The 18,259-nt window shown below is 47.0% G+C and overlaps 1 protein-coding gene across 4 annotated transcripts in view; it reads right to left on the reverse strand.

Moving 5' to 3' along the window:
• The window catches only part of DIS3L (DIS3 like exosome 3'-5' exoribonuclease), a 1,101,103-nt gene that overhangs the window by 713,295 nt on the left and 369,549 nt on the right, over positions 1–18,259 (reverse strand). For all 4 annotated transcript variants that reach the window (XM_069624265.1, XM_069624266.1, XM_069624267.1 and 1 more), the window contains one exon: positions 620–698. In XM_069624265.1, the coding sequence (XP_069480366.1) occupies positions 620–698 (79 nt within the window). The remainder of the gene's footprint in view (positions 1–619; positions 699–18,259) is intronic.

Below are 18,259 nucleotides of genomic sequence, written 5' to 3' on the forward strand. Positions count from 1 at the left end.
GACGTGTGTGGGAGGAGAAGTGCAGAGGGGAGCAATTCATTCAGTGATAATCTTGTGGAGCTCCTTGTTATTGTTACAGGCGTTAGAGATTCTGTTCTTGTGAAAGGTTTTTTTGGCCTTACTGATTTCAGCTACGTTCAAGGGAGTGGTTGCGGGTTTTGAGAGATTTAGGGAGGGTGGTGAACCACCTGGGCAAGGAGCCCTGTCTGAAGGGTGTAGATATTGAGGGGGCGAGAGGTAGGAGAGTGTTGGAGAGCAATAAGTGGCAGAGGGAAGGTGGTCCTCCTTCGACTGGCAACGAGGGGAAGGCGGAGAGCAGGGAGTCGCCAGGTCTGGGGTTATTATGACCTTATTCCAAAACAGGACATGGGCGATGGTCGGTGTTTGTCATTCAAAGAGGAAGGGTTGGTGACAGGAGAAAAAAGATGACGGCTGCATGGTCCGTCCATATGAGCGGTCAAGGGAGGAGCCCAGAGACGAGGTTGTTGGAGCTGAAGATCGCATCAAGAGTATGTCCTCCTGTGCGGGTGGCACCTGTTACCTTAATTAACTACATTTAAAAAACCTATTGCCATTGCACTTCTGCATCCAACCATCCACTTGCCCATGTGCAAATTACCAGATTCTTTGCTGCTCGAACCCTCTAGGCGAACAAAGGCCTCCAGCTGTGCTCTGTGTTTGTTAACATTGAGTACACCCTGAAACAAAAGAAATGAGAACAGCTTGCTAAGAAACAGAACTTAAAAGTGAAAACTTTGCCATACACATTAGTTACTCATTCAGTGGATCAGTGACATTTGCATTAAAAGCAGAGTAAGGCAGCACAAGATAAGAAATGATGTATGAAACTCTACCAATATTGAGGGCATACATTTGGACCTCTATAATATCTTCTGGTAGATCAATGAGAAATAATACCTTAAAAAGGGGATTTGGCGAAGTGTGAAATTTGCTAAATTAACAAGCAGCAATTATTTAAAAAAAGAATATCAACTTCGTCTGAATGCGTTACACAAACTATACTAATGTAGGGTCCAAAAACAAAAACCAGACTCGCATTGCGTCAGAGGGTGATCTAAGCAAAGAACTGCATAATCACAGAATTACCTTTCATTTAACAAGTCCTTAAATGTACCCTCTTGTGTGGACATTTCACAGTTACATTCGCACAATCTTCTACATCCTAATGCCTTTTTTAGGAGATAATTGTTGACTTATTTGGTACGGGTCATGTTTCAGGCATTCACCAACTCTTGCAAGCTCTTAGATTTACGAAATGGCCACAGGTGCATTCTTCATATTAGTTGACCCCTTTTATAGTTTTCAATAGTTGCAGGACTTCTTTATGTTCTGGGCTCCATTAAAACTTAGTGTAGCATTACTCATGTTGCATATATGCTTAAATTGTTAATCTGCTTATGATCGCAGAATTGTGTTTGTACGGTTTTCAAAATATGCCAATTCATCAGTACTACACCTTTGATAGCTTGCAGTAGTGGATTTTTTCTAGCCTTTATGCCTCCCTATCCTATGCCTGCTTCTCTCCACCCCACTTGTTGCCCAGATTCCATTTCTCCTTCCTCCACAGACTGCAGTATGGTTTCCCTTGGGCAAAGGCACAATTCTTCATTTTCACAGACAACGTACCGGCACTTACTACGGAGGGGTTTGGCACTGTACATATGCTTCATTGCATAGCATTTGTACTTGCTCTCCATCTCTTTCCTGCTCAGGTGCTGGTGTAGAGGAGACTGTAGGTGCACTGGAAGCGTTCACACATTTATCAGAACATTGAAACCCATGAAACTGCTTGCATCTCTTGGGACAATACATACAATCTATTGTTTTGCTCTCTTTCCCCATTTCAGAAAACTGCTACACTAATGCACGTACAGGCTTCGTAAAGAGCAAACTAATTTACCCATTGGGTTTTAACTGTGTACGCAAGTCACAATTATAAAATCATTTGTCGAGAAGGGAAACAACGAAGCAACTGACTTGTCTTGTTTTACTCCCTAAATTTAGGCAAATTAACAATCAAAAACAAAACGGGCAGTAACAGATTAGAAGCTATAGGCCACCACAAACTCATTCCTGGAGCCCAACCTGTAAGTGCTATTCATGTATTTTATAGATTTGCTAAATGTGATTATTCCCCATCTGTTATACTAGTAACCAAAAACGTTTGCAAAATAGGTGTGCGCCACCTAAAGAATTCAAGCACCACAAAGGTATCCAAACTGTAACCACTCACTGCCAGGCAGTTAATCCAGGTGTCTGGGCGCTCTCCTCAAATTCTACAGAACAATGAGGAGAAGGTGGTTAACTTCTAAAACACCAATAATGAAGCACTGAGAGGGAATTGAGTCTTCTTCGGCATTGGTCTTTTATAGATTCACAAGGCTAGGAATACTGATCAGCTAGCAGTAAACAAAGCAATATGAATTGAACAAGAATCCATGAAACATATAGCAAAATGAACATGCTGCTTCAGAACTTGGGTCAAGGTCAGAAGGCCACTTCAACGATGGAAATCCCTCAGCACTACCAAGAAGACTGGGTCATGCCGTCCCATACAGGATGTCTTATAACATTCTTACCTTCCTTATAAATTACAAACAATACACCTGTAGCTGTTTTGCATTTTCAGCCAAAGCTCACAAAAATAAGGGGGGTGGGGGGCACAGAAGCACAGAGATGAAGTCTGAACAAATACATTTGGCCAGCAGCTATGCATAGATACATGAGGCCTTTCCTGACAAATGTCTTTTGGTATGAGAACTTTATGCTGTCATCTTGTCAGCAATTGGGCTGGGATTCTGAAACCTGCAGTTTCTAGGCAAATTTCTATACACATCTTCGCATATAACGGTCCGTCAGCCACTGACTTTTAGAGTAGATTTCCTTTTTGTATGAAATTCTCTCCACTGGAGAGTTCCCCCAGCACGTTGTGCTAGGCCACTGTATTTTAGACTAGTATTCCTGAGTGGGAACCTTTTTTCCAAACTTGTTCATTCTTTTACTCTGCTTTTGGGAACCCTTTTTACCTCACTTTGGTATTTCTTTTTGGAGTCATGCTTTCCTCCAACTTTTCTGGCATCTGAATTTTACTAAAGCGCAACACACCACTGTTTGTACAGTGTTGCTCGGAGTTCCTAGAGCTTTCACTCAGTTTATTTATTTTCCCTTGGTTAACGCACTGTTACCAAGGCAGGGGATACTTTTTATCCTACCTGTTTTTCTTTTGCGCGATCAGCTCACACCACCCTGTGTGCAGTACTGAGTAGAGACAAATGTATCTCTTTTCTCGACGCTCCAGTAACTTTTTGGTTACTGTGACTAGCTCTCTGTTCAGGCTGCTGGCAGTGTACCTTTTTACATGACTTTGTGGACTTTTGCTGCAAACCATCTACGCAGCTAAGGTATAGAAAACATAGGAGACCATTTACCCAAAGTAGTGGCTATACTTTAAGCACTAAAGAAGACTTGTTCTTTCTGAGGTCTTCTTTTACCTTTCTGGGTGAGAGGATTCTCTAGTCCCTTGGTCTTCGCCAGGCTTACCAAGGAAATACAGAAAAGCTTCTGAGTGACTGACAGGAGATGAAATGGGGGAGGTGACCAAAACTCCCCTGTCCTTTGTCCTGCAGTGTGCCTGACTAAAAATAGTCGCGACTGGGAGGCAGGCTGTCCCTATTGGACAACCACCCCCCCTAAGAGTTAATGGTGCATAGCTCATGATTGGCGGACTCAGCTGGCATTCCTGGATAAATTCCAAGGTCCTGCAGCTGAAACTTAGTCGACCACTAGAAAAGAATATTCAGAAGAAGAATGCTGCTAGCAACTTCCGGTGACCGCCGCAGCTTGCAGAGTAAACGCTGCTTTCCCGACCAACTTCTAAGCAACAGGGAAGATCCGAACACAACGACTTCCTCACTTGGACTGGTGGGCCTAACCAATCCCAAGACTAACTCCAATTTGCGCCATCCCTGGAAGAGCTGCAACCTCCACAGCCTGTAATTCACCCTTGCCCGGGGACCTGTGCTGCATCACTGTGCATTGTTGCCTGAAGTGTCGTTTCGCCATTGAACTTTGTGGCCATCCTCCTAAACCTGCAGTGACTCAAGCCAGCTCCCCAAAGTCCCCTCACATGAAACCAGGACCGAGAAAAGGAGACAACCATCCTTCACCCAAGCCTGAAAAGTAAGCCAACCAGCCAGAACCGCGAAGATCCTTTGCAAGGCAACCGTCTGCACGAGAGCTGTCGCCTAATATACCAAAGTCCCTTTCTTCTGTCATCAAGACAGAGAAACTTGTGACCGGGTCTGTTGTCTCACCACTGGAACCATCCTGCAAAAATGGATTCTTCTCTAGAAGGTACAGCCCTGCTCCTGGTAAAACCTACCTGGAGACTGCTTGCTTGATTCTGTAGGCTGCAGATGGCATGCATCTTGCATGCCTCCAGACATCCATAGGCTTACATTGGGGTGGACAACCCATTGTACTCTCGTTCTGCCTTTGGACATTGGTCCTTGGGTCAACTAAGGAAACATCTCGATTTCCTTGACTTGTGAAACCCAACTTTTACTTGCCTGCAAAACCAAGAAGAGATCCTGTTAGACTTCGCCACTCTGAACCTTCTACTCTGTTTTCCTGCCTTTTCTGCCCAGCCCCGGGTCACTGATGGCTCAGTGGACCCTCTGAACATTGTGAGGCTGTCATAAAATAGGGTTGGACTCAGGCTGGAACAAAGTTACCAAACATTCTAAGAGTTGGGAAAAGTTTGCATATCGGTTTCAAATGGTTTTACTATGTGATTTGTTACTGAAAAAGCTACTCTGACTACAACTGGGGTTTGACTGCCCAAAGAATATTGGAAGTGTTCTATTGTTTTACTGTGTTATATTACTTACTTGAAAGTTACAACAGTGTGCATTAGTGTAAATATAATAAATAACCTGTTTATGTAACTTCCAAGTGTATTTGTGTTAGCTTGGACTAAGTGTATCCGCCGAGTTCTCTGTACCTCACTACAGCCCTCCATCCTCAGACTAAGCCTGGCTGCTCACCATTCTACCAAACACTTGTGTGGTTTAGGCTAAACTCAAGTAGTATAACCCCGTTCACGCAAGGTGGGCTTTCCCAAGTGCTGTCTCAAACAAGACTTTTGTAAAGCCCCCTAACAGAGATACAAAGAAAGACCATAAAACAAAATGACAGGGATGAACGCTTTTTAGAATGGATTGTGACCCAGTACCCACCATGTATATGGGCAATTGGCTTATCAAGTTGCAGCTTAAGGAGACTAACTACTTGAGAGCAAAAGGAAGGTTCACTTTTCTTTTTTTTTTTTTTAAAGTGAGCAAAAAGAAGATTAAGAGATGGAAAAGGGAGTTGTGGTGAACCAGAAGGACTCAGACTACATTGGGTCATAGTTAATGAAGATTTAAATAAAAAAGAAAAACTCCCAACTTGCCCGATAGCTATGAGGGAAATTCCAAGTTCAAAGTAAAAAGTCTCCTTCGTACCTTAAACAACTAACTGGCCCTACCACTTAAAACGCCTAACTAAATGGAAAAAAGGGGAGGCTTGCACACTAGCCTTGATACAGACTTCTGCCTGGCCCGACTTTTAATGAACTTGTTCTCAGTCTCAAAGTTCCTTTAGAACACTAGAATATTGTCTTTCCAGTCTTCACAGAGACCGACTGGTTATACATTATAATTATCTTCAATATGGGTTTCACGGTTCCCCTTTTCAAAGAAAAAACTGTTGCTTTCTTTTCCCTCCTGTTTTGTTTCAAATGTCCACATCCCGCCAGGATTACTCGACAAGACACTTAGCTCTCTGCCACCTTCATGGCACAGGGATTACCCCAAAGACCTGTGCTTCTCGGGTATGTGTCTTGTGTCACAATGATGATATTTAACTTAGGTTACCGGCTTGTACGCTATCTGTGGCCTTATGCACTTGGCAAATTTTGCTGCCAAACATTCACCTTCCTCTCACTCAGTTTCCCAATAGCCTTGTGGGCTATTCCAGTCTCAGTATATAATATTCATGTTCCTTTAACAATATTTCTGCGGGCCCGTGAGCATGTAGGCTTCCCTTACGTTCCCTTGCTTTTCAAGCCTTTACATACAAAGCTCGCAGTTCTCTCAGCCAGTTTGTACCGGCGTTGTCTTCGGGTCTCTCTGAAACCAACCGCTATGGGCCTCACTGGCATCCACAAATAGATAGCGTCCATGTTCCTACAGGTATCGCCCTTGGCATATGAAGGGCTTGTCTGGTGGAGCTCATAGACTCGTGCCCCTCTCCAGTCTCTGGTCTTGTGTCAGTTGCTGGTCACCCACCCGACCATTACTCTTAAGTGGTCACTGCACGGGATCGTCAAAAAAGCAAACGAGAGGGAGTCACTTCAGTTCCAGTAACTGTAGATTGAAGCGGACAAGCTGGTATCCCTCTCCCTGGTTAATCCTAACCAGCCTTGAGAATGTAATCCAGGTGGGCTTACGAGTTGATTGGTCCCACCAACTCAAAAGAAGAAGTCGTCCTTGAAAGGGCTTCTCAGTCGAGGTGAACTTGGCGATTCGGACCTGCAGCAGTGCTCCACCGGGCTAACCAACAGTCCAGTAGTTGCAGCAGCCATGCTCTTCCAGCTCGTCTGCGGTTCTTTCGTTCCAGTGGTCGACTGCCTTTCAGTCCAAGAGACTCGCCTTTTAAACAGTTTTCTCCCATTCATTCCAGCGTAGCTGCCACTCACCCAGCAGGGTGGTTGTCCTTGCCGGACAGTCAGCCAGCCAATCACATCTAGGAGACTAAGCACAGGGAGTTTCGGGCACCTCCCTCATTTCCTGCCCACCCCAGACACTCAGGCGCCAGAGGCGGTCTTCGGTCCTGAAGCCCGCCAAAGGCATAGAAACAAAGGGACCAAACCTAGTTTGGCGCGCAGAGACAAACTGTAGAAGGACCTTTCCAAAAAGAAATGGCGAAAAAAGAAGGCCGGGACCCGTTTAAACAAAGGGGCTTAAAGGAGCCATTAAGGCGCCATCTTGAAAAACATGGCTACCGCGATTTTTAGCTACCGGTGTTCGCGGTCGGGAAAAATCATGGTAGTTCATTGTAAAACCACTGCCACCAGCCATTTCGATAGGAAAGGGTAGCATTTGACTGCTACTTGAGTTTTTAGACACAGGGGATACTAGGTAACCCCTCCAGCACTCTATAGGAAGATAGTGTGTGCTGGGTCTAGGAATTTAAAAAGACTAGTAAAGTCAATTTAACCTTACATTCTCTGGGAAACAGTTTCTACCAGAGAAGGTATTTAAACCTAGGACAGCCCAAAAAGCTTCCCTGTGTTACAGCACTGAGGGTGCGGTGTAACACACATGAAAATAGGATGCCTATGGAGTTATCTAAAACTCCATGATCAAAGAACACAAGAGTAAAACACACATCAAAATACATGAGTGGGAAAAAAAGACTCGCACTCTTTCCAGGTAAATAAATCAAGTCCTAAAAATCCAGCAAAGTTGCTGGGGGTCTCTCGGTGAAGGGAATTAGGGAGAATTCTCAAATGTGCTAACAGTAGCGCATTGAACAGCGGGCAGCACTCAGTGGATCAGAACAAGACAACAGTAAGTAGCAGGAAGGCAAGAGCCGAGAGAGGACGACTAACAGAAAAGAAGGCAGCAAGAAGCAGAGGAACAGTGAAGAACAAGGTAGCGCAAGGCAACAAGAAGTTGCAATGCGCCTTACCAGATAAGTGTCCTTGCTTACCTATGAAGTGTTGGCCACTTACGTGTGACGTCAATGCCGCAAGACAGACCATGAGCTGCAGGGGATGTTGCAGAAACACTAGACCGCTGCCGTGACACTCTAGGGAACGCTCTGTGTAACCGAAAGGAAAGCGCTGACGTCCGTCTCCAGCTATTCCACACACTATAACCAGCCGGACGACAGATGCATGCCTAATGTAGAGGAAGAAGAGCCCACAATGACGCAAGTGTTGAAAGTGGTGACGGACTCCAGAAAGAATGTAGAAGAGAAGATAGGACAGGTGAGCGTGGAAGTGCCCCTGCTCAGAGCAGACCTGAGCATGGTGTCAGAAAAAGTGAGGAAGCTGATGAGGATCAGCCAACTGGAGGACACAGACATTTGGAGGAAAGGGTGAAAGACTCAGAAGAGAGATCCTGAAAAGCAAACATCAGGATTGTGGGTCTCCCTGAGAGAGTTAAGGGGAGGCAATGGAACTGTTCTTGGAGAAATGGATGAACGGAGGCCGTGCGGCCGAAAGGCTTAACCAATTTCATTGCACTTGAAGGTCATACAGTCCCAGAAAGACCACCCCCACCAGGGGCTCCTCCACGACCAGTGGTGGCCAAATTGTTCAACTGCAGGGATAGAGACATTATATTACAAGTCCTCAGAAACAGAAGAGCGTTCAAAAATGAAGAGTGCCAACATGATAATCTTCCCGGACTATACCAAGCAGATGCAGAGGGTGAGGAGGTCCTTCAGGGATGTTAAGAGAATCCTGTGTAATAACCACGTCAAATAGATGCAGATTTTCCTGGGCGAAACAGAGATATGATGGGGAGGGATTCTGAATGTTCCAGGAGCCACGGGAAGTCTGGGACTGGATGGAGACTAGAGAGCTACAGATCTCAGGACCCTCAGGGAGGAAGAACCGCCCATACCACACTGGAGAGGGTAGTGGAAAGATTACACTGGCCGAAAACGAGGAAGAGTGGCAAAGCACATCACAGAAAGCTGGACGAAGTATACAGAATCGAGGTGGGGGAAAGACAGGACACTTTGCTGAACTTAACTGCAACTCATGGAACAGGAGTCGCGATCCCGTAGTCCCCAGATGGGGGGTCACTGGTGGTGATGTGGGAGACTGGGGAGATTGACGGTGATCCTAAGAGATTACAGGATGAAGGTAGCTATGAGTGGTGAATGGGCCTGCCCGCAGAGTAGATGTTTTCGGCTGCTGATGCTTCAGAATTGGTGGGGGTGAGGATGAGGATGGAGCAGGTCTCTTAAGCTGAAATGATAGTGGGGGAGGGGCAGGTGGTCTTAGAGGTAGACTCAGGGGGGAACCTAGATACAGAGGGATAGTTTGTTTGGTTTTGTGACAGTTATAAGGGTGACAGATACTTCACAGTTGGGGGAAACGTATGGGAAGGATGTCGAGGGGAGAGGGGAACTGAGGTTGAGAGTTCTGTTGGCTATCAGCATGGATTCAGAAGATGGATGGGGATGAGACACGTGAGAGCTATGAGAAATCGAACAATACAACGGCATAGACGTTGAAAGTATACAAATGGATAGTTTAGGTGTGATAAGGTATCATGGAAGGTGAATTGGATTAATGTGGATTTTTATTGCATTTTTTTTAAATATAACTGCTTATTACCCATGGTGTGTGGTGCTCATTTATCAACCTCGGAAAGGATGAAAGGCTGAGTTTGGCCCTGCCGGGATTCGAACCTGCGTGGGCAGGCTCTGCATGGATGTCAAAGCAAGCGCTATACTCGCTGTGCTATCTGACCGGCTATTAATGACAAACTCAAGAGGAGCGAAGCCTTCCAATACTTGGGAGACGTTAGCCGGATGTGGCTCCCCTCCTGGGAGAAACATGCAAAATATTGGAGAGGGGATTGTACAAATGTGTGGTTCATGCAAGGTTTACACAAGGGGTTCCAGGGAAGTGGCGATACTCACGAAAAAGTCCTTAGAATTCCAAGTTACCAGAACGTTCCAGGACAGAGGGGGAGAGTAGTGGGGAATGAAGGATGCTTAGGAAGAGACACTATTTACTTCATTAATGTTTACTCCCCACCTGCATGGCTGCAAGATGCACTGGAAGAGGGTAAGAAGAGGATGATGGAGGGACAACCACGTTTGATTGTGTTTTCAGGGGATTGTAATGAAGTGGTTACACCATCTTTTTACTGGTGGAAGGGTACTACACAGGGGGAGAACAAAGATATGAAACTAAGAAGCTTCCTGGGTGCAATGGGGCTGGTGAATCCCTGAAGGGAGGGGTACCCAATGAAGAGCAAATTTTGATTCTACTCGGCTTCGCTAGGATAGACTACGTCTTTGCACTAAAAGACATGGCGGACAATGTAGAGGTGGTGGACTATTTACCCTGGGACATTTCAGACCATACACCACTGGCATAAAAAATCAGGACTCTGATACACATATCGAGATGGACCTTGAGGCTGAGCGCCTACAAGACGGACACATGAGGCAGCTGAAGGAGGAAACAAAGCAGTATTTTTGGTGTAACAAGGAGACAGGAGTCAAAACAAGTACGGTGACAAGACTACAAGGCAGTTTTGAGGGTGAAAGCTATGGCTGTTACCACTGCTAAAAGAAGGGAAAGCAACAGAAACCCTGAAGAAAAAGAAGCCATGGTGATCAAAGTTGGAAGAGCCATTCAGACAGTCACAAAAAGAGGAGATGGCGTGGGATCTCAAGAATGTGAAAGAGGTTAGAATTGGGGCCCTTGATAAGAGTGAAAGTAGTATGGTGGTATAGAGGGGCCCGTATCTACAAAATAGGGAGAAACAAACTGAAGGCTTCTGGCCTAGTTGACGCAGTAGAAGGAAACAAATCGATTGATTTACGGAAGAAGGGGAGGGGCAGGGAAGAGACAAAGCAGGAGCCCAGGTAAATTATGAAAGCCTTTGGGGGGGGGGGGTGCTGTTGCGCGCAACTAAAATGGCCGCCTGATCGGAGTGCTCCGATCCCGGGAACATCCTTACCATAAATTAATCCTGTTTGGGGCCGTGAAGATAGGATACGACTACGTCTGCTGATGCCGGCACCCCTACTGCACGTTGTGTGCAAATCCTGTGCGAAACCGCGGAGACACGGCTGAGTTCGGAGCTTCGTTTCGCTAAGCGGCCGCTCGGCTGACTACAAGCCTCCTCTGAGAACTGGAAGAGTCACACGCCAGACCGAGGCTCTGCGGACGCTGGAGGGCCGTGTGGGGGAGGGGCGCTGATCCTGGCGGCTGTTCCCGGCGGCGCTTCCTTGGTGCGTAGGCCTGCAGGCGGACCGTGTGTGTGGGTGCAGAGACCCCGCAAACAAAAATTGGCTGCCGCTACCGCCCACCTCCCGTACAACGGCCGGGCCGTCCCCCACTCCGGGCTCCAGCTAGCTCTGTTCTGACTGGTGCTATGGAAGCAGGCGAGGGGCTTGAAAACGCACAGACCAAGCTACACCGAAACGTATGTACAGCATTAATATCCTGCTGGGAGAGCACGATACATCCGCAGAGGGGGACCTTGCGCTATATTATACCGGCCAACCTCCGTGCTGTTAACTTGTGGGTGCTGCCCCTGGCTTTCTTTGGTCGCTGGTAGGAGGCCTGTACAACTCTACTGATCCTTTAGCAGACCTGCACCATCGGTATTTGATCCGCAGCAACTTGGCTCACTAACTGCGCCACAAGTGGCTGGACACTGATTGCCATAGATGAGCGCTGAAGGTGACCCGACACTGCCAGTAATCCGTTGGTGGGTCGTTGAGAGGCTTGCGGCTGGCGTGAGTGGGGATGGCCCTCCATATGTAAGAACAGGTGCGTTCAGAGGCGCCCCGGCTCACCCCCAGACCCACCAAGATATTTTGGCTGGCAGTTCCTATAACTGACATAACCCCTACCTGGGATTCATCTGGGATTCACCTTCGGCCTACATCATCAGGCAGGATACAAGGGAACATTGCCGCATGCTAGAACAGAACCCATGCAACACCGACTTCTTCGGTTTTTATGAGTTGATATACCGGCACTCATCGCATACTATAACAGAACCAACTGCACGGACGACACTATACCATCGTGTGACTTTGACCTGGCCCACGGCATCGGGCCTTGCTCTGCAAGGACGGCTCATGGGCCGATACGATAAGAAAAGCGCAGGAGGGAAGAAAACTGGCCCGATGGACTCCTTTGCCAGCTCCCAACCTCAGGGGGCACCGGCAGCTACAACCATTAAAAATGACACACTAGTGGAGACGGGGCAGGACGCCAGAGAAGACCATCTTATGACCATGGAGCAGAACGGCTTCCTAGCTGTGAACGTAAAGCTAGACGATATTGTTTCGAACATCAGCTCCCTCAAGGCCAGAGTGGACAAGGAAAGTTCTCGCATTACAGAGGCCGAAAGCAGAATCAGTACTAACGAGGATGCGATAACACAACATGGCCGCGACATAGCACAGCTTAAAGGTGAACTACGCAACACTCAAGCAAAATGCGAGGACCTTGAATCTAGATCCAGGAGAAACAATATCCGTGTTGTCGGCGTTCCAGAATCCTTCTGCAAGGGCCCGATGGAGAGGCAGGTAGAGGCCCTGCTGAAAACCCTTCTTGGAACAGAATCCTTCTCCGACCACTTTCTGGTTGAGAGGGCTCACCGTACACTTGCGGCACCTCCCAAGCCTGGGGCACCACCGTGCACGATCATTGTCCGTCTCCTCAATTATAGGGACAGGGACACGGTGCTCAGGCTGTCCAGGGAAAAGGGCTCTATGCATTACGAAGGCAACAAAGTCCACATATATCCTGATTTTTCGACGAGCGTCCAGACCCAGCGCAGATCCTACGAACAGGCCAAAAAGCTCTTGAGATTGCGCCCTATTCCGTATGCCCTCATCTTCCCGGCAAAATTGCGGATCCAACATGGAGGCAGATCGCAATTCTTTGAGAACCCGGCGGACGCCATTTCGTATATTGAGTCGTCCATTCCCATGCCATCGGAAGATCATCCGCGAGACCGAAATGGGCCCCCATGATGGGGGATGACATCCCGAACTCAGCAGACTGAATCGAGACTATTGAAGCATCCTGTTTAAGTTATGTGGCTGACCCTCTAGGGTATAACGGCCCCAGTTGTATTGGAAAAGTTGGGATCGTGAGCCTCTACTGATGGAGGCCTGGCGACTGCGACCAGCTACCCTCAGGAACGTTCCACAGGTGATGGGGGAAGGGATACATCATCGGGTTGGGGTTGATGGTGAGGGTGGGGGTTGGAGAAGGGCATGAGTTGTTGCCACAGTTGGCAAATGTTTTAAAATGCAGAGTCAGGTTACGGCAGGCACGACAGTTATGGTTTGTGGCACGGGCGAACTACTTCATTCATTGACATTGACATTGTACTGTGGTGCTGAGTGACGAGGGTGTGAGTATTAAACTCCTTTCATGGAACATACAAGGCTTAAACAACCCAATTAAATCTAGAAAAATCGCAGCATATATTACCAGACATAGACCCCAGATTATACTGTTGCAGGAGACACGCACTTGGGCAGGTCTGCTCCAATTTCCTGTCTAGGTGGGGCCCTCTGAGATATTATACCGAATACTCCTCTCAATCTAGAGGTGTCCTCACCTTAATACACCCGAAAATGAACTTCCGCACTCAGGACGTTAGGATCGATCAACAGGGAAGATATGTGTTGTATGGGGTGAGCTGGCAGGGCGAAATATGGTCCTGGTTAACACGTACGGCCCCAATATTGACGACCCTGAATTCTATAATGCCATATATGATATTTTGATTGAAGCTGGAGACAGCGCGGTGGTCTGGGGGGGGGAGATTTCAATACAATCCTTGACACATCACTCGATAGATCTACAACGACCCACAGACCCTTAAACCGAGCCGCTCTAGCCATACGACAAATAATGCAACAAATGACTATGGTAGACATCTGGCGAGAATTACACCCCCTAGAGCAGCCCTTCACATTTTATTCATCAGTACATGACTCAGTCTCGAATTGATTACTGTTAGTGAGCTCTACACTTGTGAATATGGTCCATCATTGTGAAATGTATCCCCGTACCCTCTCGGATCACTCCCCTGTATCACTCACCCTGAGGGTTGATGAGGCTGTCCCCAGGGCCAAACGCTGGAGAATGCCCCCTGCCCTACTTAGAGACCCGAATGTCTGCGAATCATTGCGTATCGAAATGGAGGAATTTGTTCAACTAAACGAGGGGTCGGTAAAACGGCGCGCCACGTTATGGGAAACATTTAAGGTTTGGGTTCGGGGTGCAATTATGGGTAAAACCACAGGTTTACTTAAAACAGTTAGACAAGAGCTGGATGTCACAAAAGCCAAACTCGAGCTCCTGGAGTTCGAATACACCTGTACGCACAGTAAGGAGGCCCTTCTACATATCCACACGACACTGGCAGACTTTAATAAACTTGTTGCAAGGGAAGTACAGTATATGGCTGCCCCGATCCGAGCTCGGAGATACGGGGAAAGTAATAAACCAGGTAAACTCCTTGCCCAGACGCTCAAAACCGAGCAGGGGCACCCCCTATAACAGCCATCCAGGCGCCCAGTGGGGACATGGTAAACAAGAAATCAATGACATGTTTGCTGCATTCTACAAAACATTATATTCTAATAAAGATACCAAAACTAAAGAAGAAATAGCAAGTTATTTGCATGTTATTGATCTCCCGACCTTGACCTCTGATACGCGCATGTCATTGGATAACCCCATAACACTAAATGAAGTTACGGAGGCAATAAAGGCGTTAACCCCTGGTAAGGCCCCTGGTCCTGACGGACTCGGCGCCGAAATCTACAAAGAATATCACGACTTACTCGCCCCTCTCTTGTTGACAGTTTGGGAAGAAGCAATGGAATGTGGAATACTACCAGATACCATGCGAGAGGCAGTCATAACTGTCCTGCTTAAACCTCGTAGACCCCCTCATGACATGGTGGATCCCGACCAGGCGGGCTTTGTATCAACGAGGTCTACTGCTCTCAATCTGCGCAGACTCTTCGGAGTTATGGCACATATAGATCCAGCGGCTGACGCGGTTGCAGCTTCCCTTGACGCTGAGAAGGTGTTTGATTCTGTCTCCTGGGTCCATCTGTTTCAAGTCCTTGAGAGATTTGGGTTGGGAATCTACTTTGTCAATTGTGTTAAGCTACTGTACACCTCTCCGGGAGCGAAAGTACTAACCAATCAAACCATGTCGCCCCTGTTTGGTCTGGGTAGAGGCACGAGACAGGCATGCCCCTTTTCCCCAATCCGGTTTGCGCTCACCATAGAGCCCATGGCTGAATATGTCCGACAAAACCATGCATGTAGAGGCCTTCGCATGACGGGGAAGCCGCAGATGATATCCCTATATGCGGACGATACCCTATTATATATTAGGAACCCGGATGTAAACCTGAGCCCAATCATGTTGGAGGTTGAGACGTTCTCTGAATACTCGGGATACAAGATTAACGTATCCAAGTCGGAACTGTTCCCGCTCACGCCCAGTACTAGAGAAATGTCGAATACACAAGGATTTAAATGGTCACCTATACATATCCGTTATTTGGGGATCATGGTCTCAAAAGACTGGAGCACACTGTACACTGAAAATCACGGTGAACTTTTACAATCCCTTACAGCTAAACTACAATCCTGAAATAGGCTCCCCTTATCCCTATATGGGCGAATATCCTTTATTAAGATGACAGTGTTGCCTAAACTCCTATATCTCTTTTGCAATATACCGATCTGGCCGGGCAGAGCCTTCTTTAATAAACTCAACAGTCTAACCACCACTTTTGTATGGGGAGGGAAGACGCCTAGGTTGAAATGGTCCAAAATGACAGAACCTTTTGATAAGGGTGGGATTGCAGACCCAGACTTCGAACTCTATTACGTAACATCTCAGGGACACTTTGCTAGACACTGGTTCGACCCGGAAGACACTGCTCCACACATGCCCCTGGAAAGATTTGCAGCTTCCCCTATAGAACTACGAGCAGTCATGTTCGATGTTAAACGACCCCCTCAACGCCACAGTGCGCGCATGGTCTATGATATATAATAGGCTCGCCCTTACAACCCCATACGATCCAGAAGTACCACTATGGAACTTCCCAGGCATAAGCCCTACGTTTGACAGGGCCCTCCAGGGTGCTCGGGACCCACAAAAGCAATTTCGAATGCGTGATATGTTTCCGAAAGGAAAATACTGTGCTCTTGACAACTTTATTGGTCCGGTGGGTGGAGATCATCTTAAGCGATTTCAGTTTCATAGAATGAGGGCTGCCTTTGCCGCTAAATGGCCCTCATTCCCAGAGGAACCTGCCACACATGAATGTATCGCAACCATGACGGAACCGGGTGGTCATAGTAAAAGTCTGTCTGCGCTCTACAGTCTAGTCCAAACACATTCCAAGTCAAGCAATGACATTAAGGGGTACTGGGAACGAGACCTGGGGGTGGAACTAGGTGCAGACACATGGTTAAGATATTGCCAACTGACCAAACATGTATCCATGAACTTAGGGCTTCGGCTCATTCAGTTTAAGGTCCTTAACCAACTACACTATACCCCAGCTAAATTGGCTAAATTTGTACAAGGTCACACAGGAAAATGCCCTAAATGCGATGCCCCCGACGCAGACTCTTTCCACATGTACTGGGCATGTCCACCGGTCACTGCATTCTGGGGGGAGGTGGCGGAGATTCTGGAAGATATCACGGCAATACCTGCCACACCTTCCCCACTGAAATATCTCTTTGGGGATATCGGTAAAACCGCCATCACCACTAGACGACTATTCAACTTGGCATGTGTTGTTGCAAAACGTAATATATTGAAATGTTGGAAATCAATACATCCTCCAAGGCGGCTGGACTTCTTGAAAGACTTGTCAATGATTAATGAACTGGAGGAACAATTCATTATAACAATGCCATCGAGATGCCGACCCAAAGATATATGGGCACTGTTCAGGCTATATTTGTGTAATATGATATCCGATGAAGAAGATGATCCGACGTCGCCACTCTAATACTGCTGTGCGATGTGATAATGTGCAACACATACTGTTAATGTCTGTTTATGTTGTTATGATCGATGTGCTTTGCCAATTGCCAATCAGTTTAGTACTCTTGTAACCCTCTGAACAAAAATAAAAATTATAAAAAAAAATAATTATGTAAGCCTTTGCTTCGTAACATAGGCAGTTATATACACCACAGTTAACTAGGGCAGAAGTTGCGAAGCAGGACTTTCTGGAACGACTACCGGTGGTCCGCCTGTCCAAGGAGCAGTGGAGTGCCCTTGAGGGGGAGCTGCAGATAGAGGAATTAAAAGATGCAATGATACAGCTGGGGAAGGGTAAAACTGCAAAGCCAAATGGGTTCTCATTGGAGCTCTGGTCTGAAGGTGAAATCCTGGGATCATTGTGGGAAATGCCCCAGGAGATTATGGGGAAGGAAGCCCTTGCGCCTGATCTTAGGGAAGCAACCATAGTGGTGATACCTGAGAAGGCAAAAGAGGGGCCGATGTGGGTTGAATAGGCCCATTTCTCTAATAAACATTGACACCAAAATACTCTGTAAAGTTCTAGCGAACCGTTTGAGGAAGATCATATCTGATGTAGAGAAAGAAGACCAGTGAGTTTATCCGAAATAGGACCACCAGGATGAACATAAGGTGCCTCCACCTGGATCTGGTAAGGGTGAAGAGAATGCAACACCCACTAGACATCATAGCACTGAATGATCAGAAATCATTTTATTCCATCGAGTGGGCATACCGATTTGCGGTTTTACAGAGGATGGGTTTTGGGGATGGCTATATTGGATGGATGCAAGTGCTATACAATGGTCTGGCAGCCCTGGTAAGAGTTAACGGTATGGTCTCTGTTAGATTTTAATTAGATCGTGGTACCAGCTAGGGGTGTCCGCTCTCATCCACGCAGTTTGCTCTGGCAATGGAGCCACTGGCTGAATGGATTAGGGAGGACCCAGAACTGACAGGGTTCAGAAGGGCAGGGGGAAGGGAAGAATGTAGAACACTATGCAGATGGCATTCTGCTATATCTGACAAACTCAGAGAGTTTGGTGCTGGGAGTTAAGCCCACCCTAGAGGAATTTGGTTTGTACTCAGACCTGAGAGTAAACTGGGAAAAATCTATCCAGTGGAATGGGAAGAGGGGAACCAAAGACAATACCCACCACTAAAAACAGACCAGAATGGCTTCAGGTATCTAGGAGTGTTTATTCAAAAAAGGACCAGATGTCCTTTAGCAGCCTTAACCTCGATCCGGCGGTTAGAAGGTTTGAACAAAACTCAAACAATGGATGTCCTTACCGATCTCACTGATGGGTAGAGTGGCGCTATACAAAATGGTGACCCTTCCCAGGTTACTGTACATAGTACAGCATGCCCTGTGGGCTATACAGGCGAGGGAC

This window comes from Ambystoma mexicanum, chromosome 11 (assembly GCF_040938575.1).
Source record: "Ambystoma mexicanum isolate Mex_15411 chromosome 11, UKY_AmexF1_1, whole genome shotgun sequence".
NCBI classification, from domain to species: Eukaryota; Metazoa; Chordata; class Amphibia; order Caudata; family Ambystomatidae; genus Ambystoma; species Ambystoma mexicanum.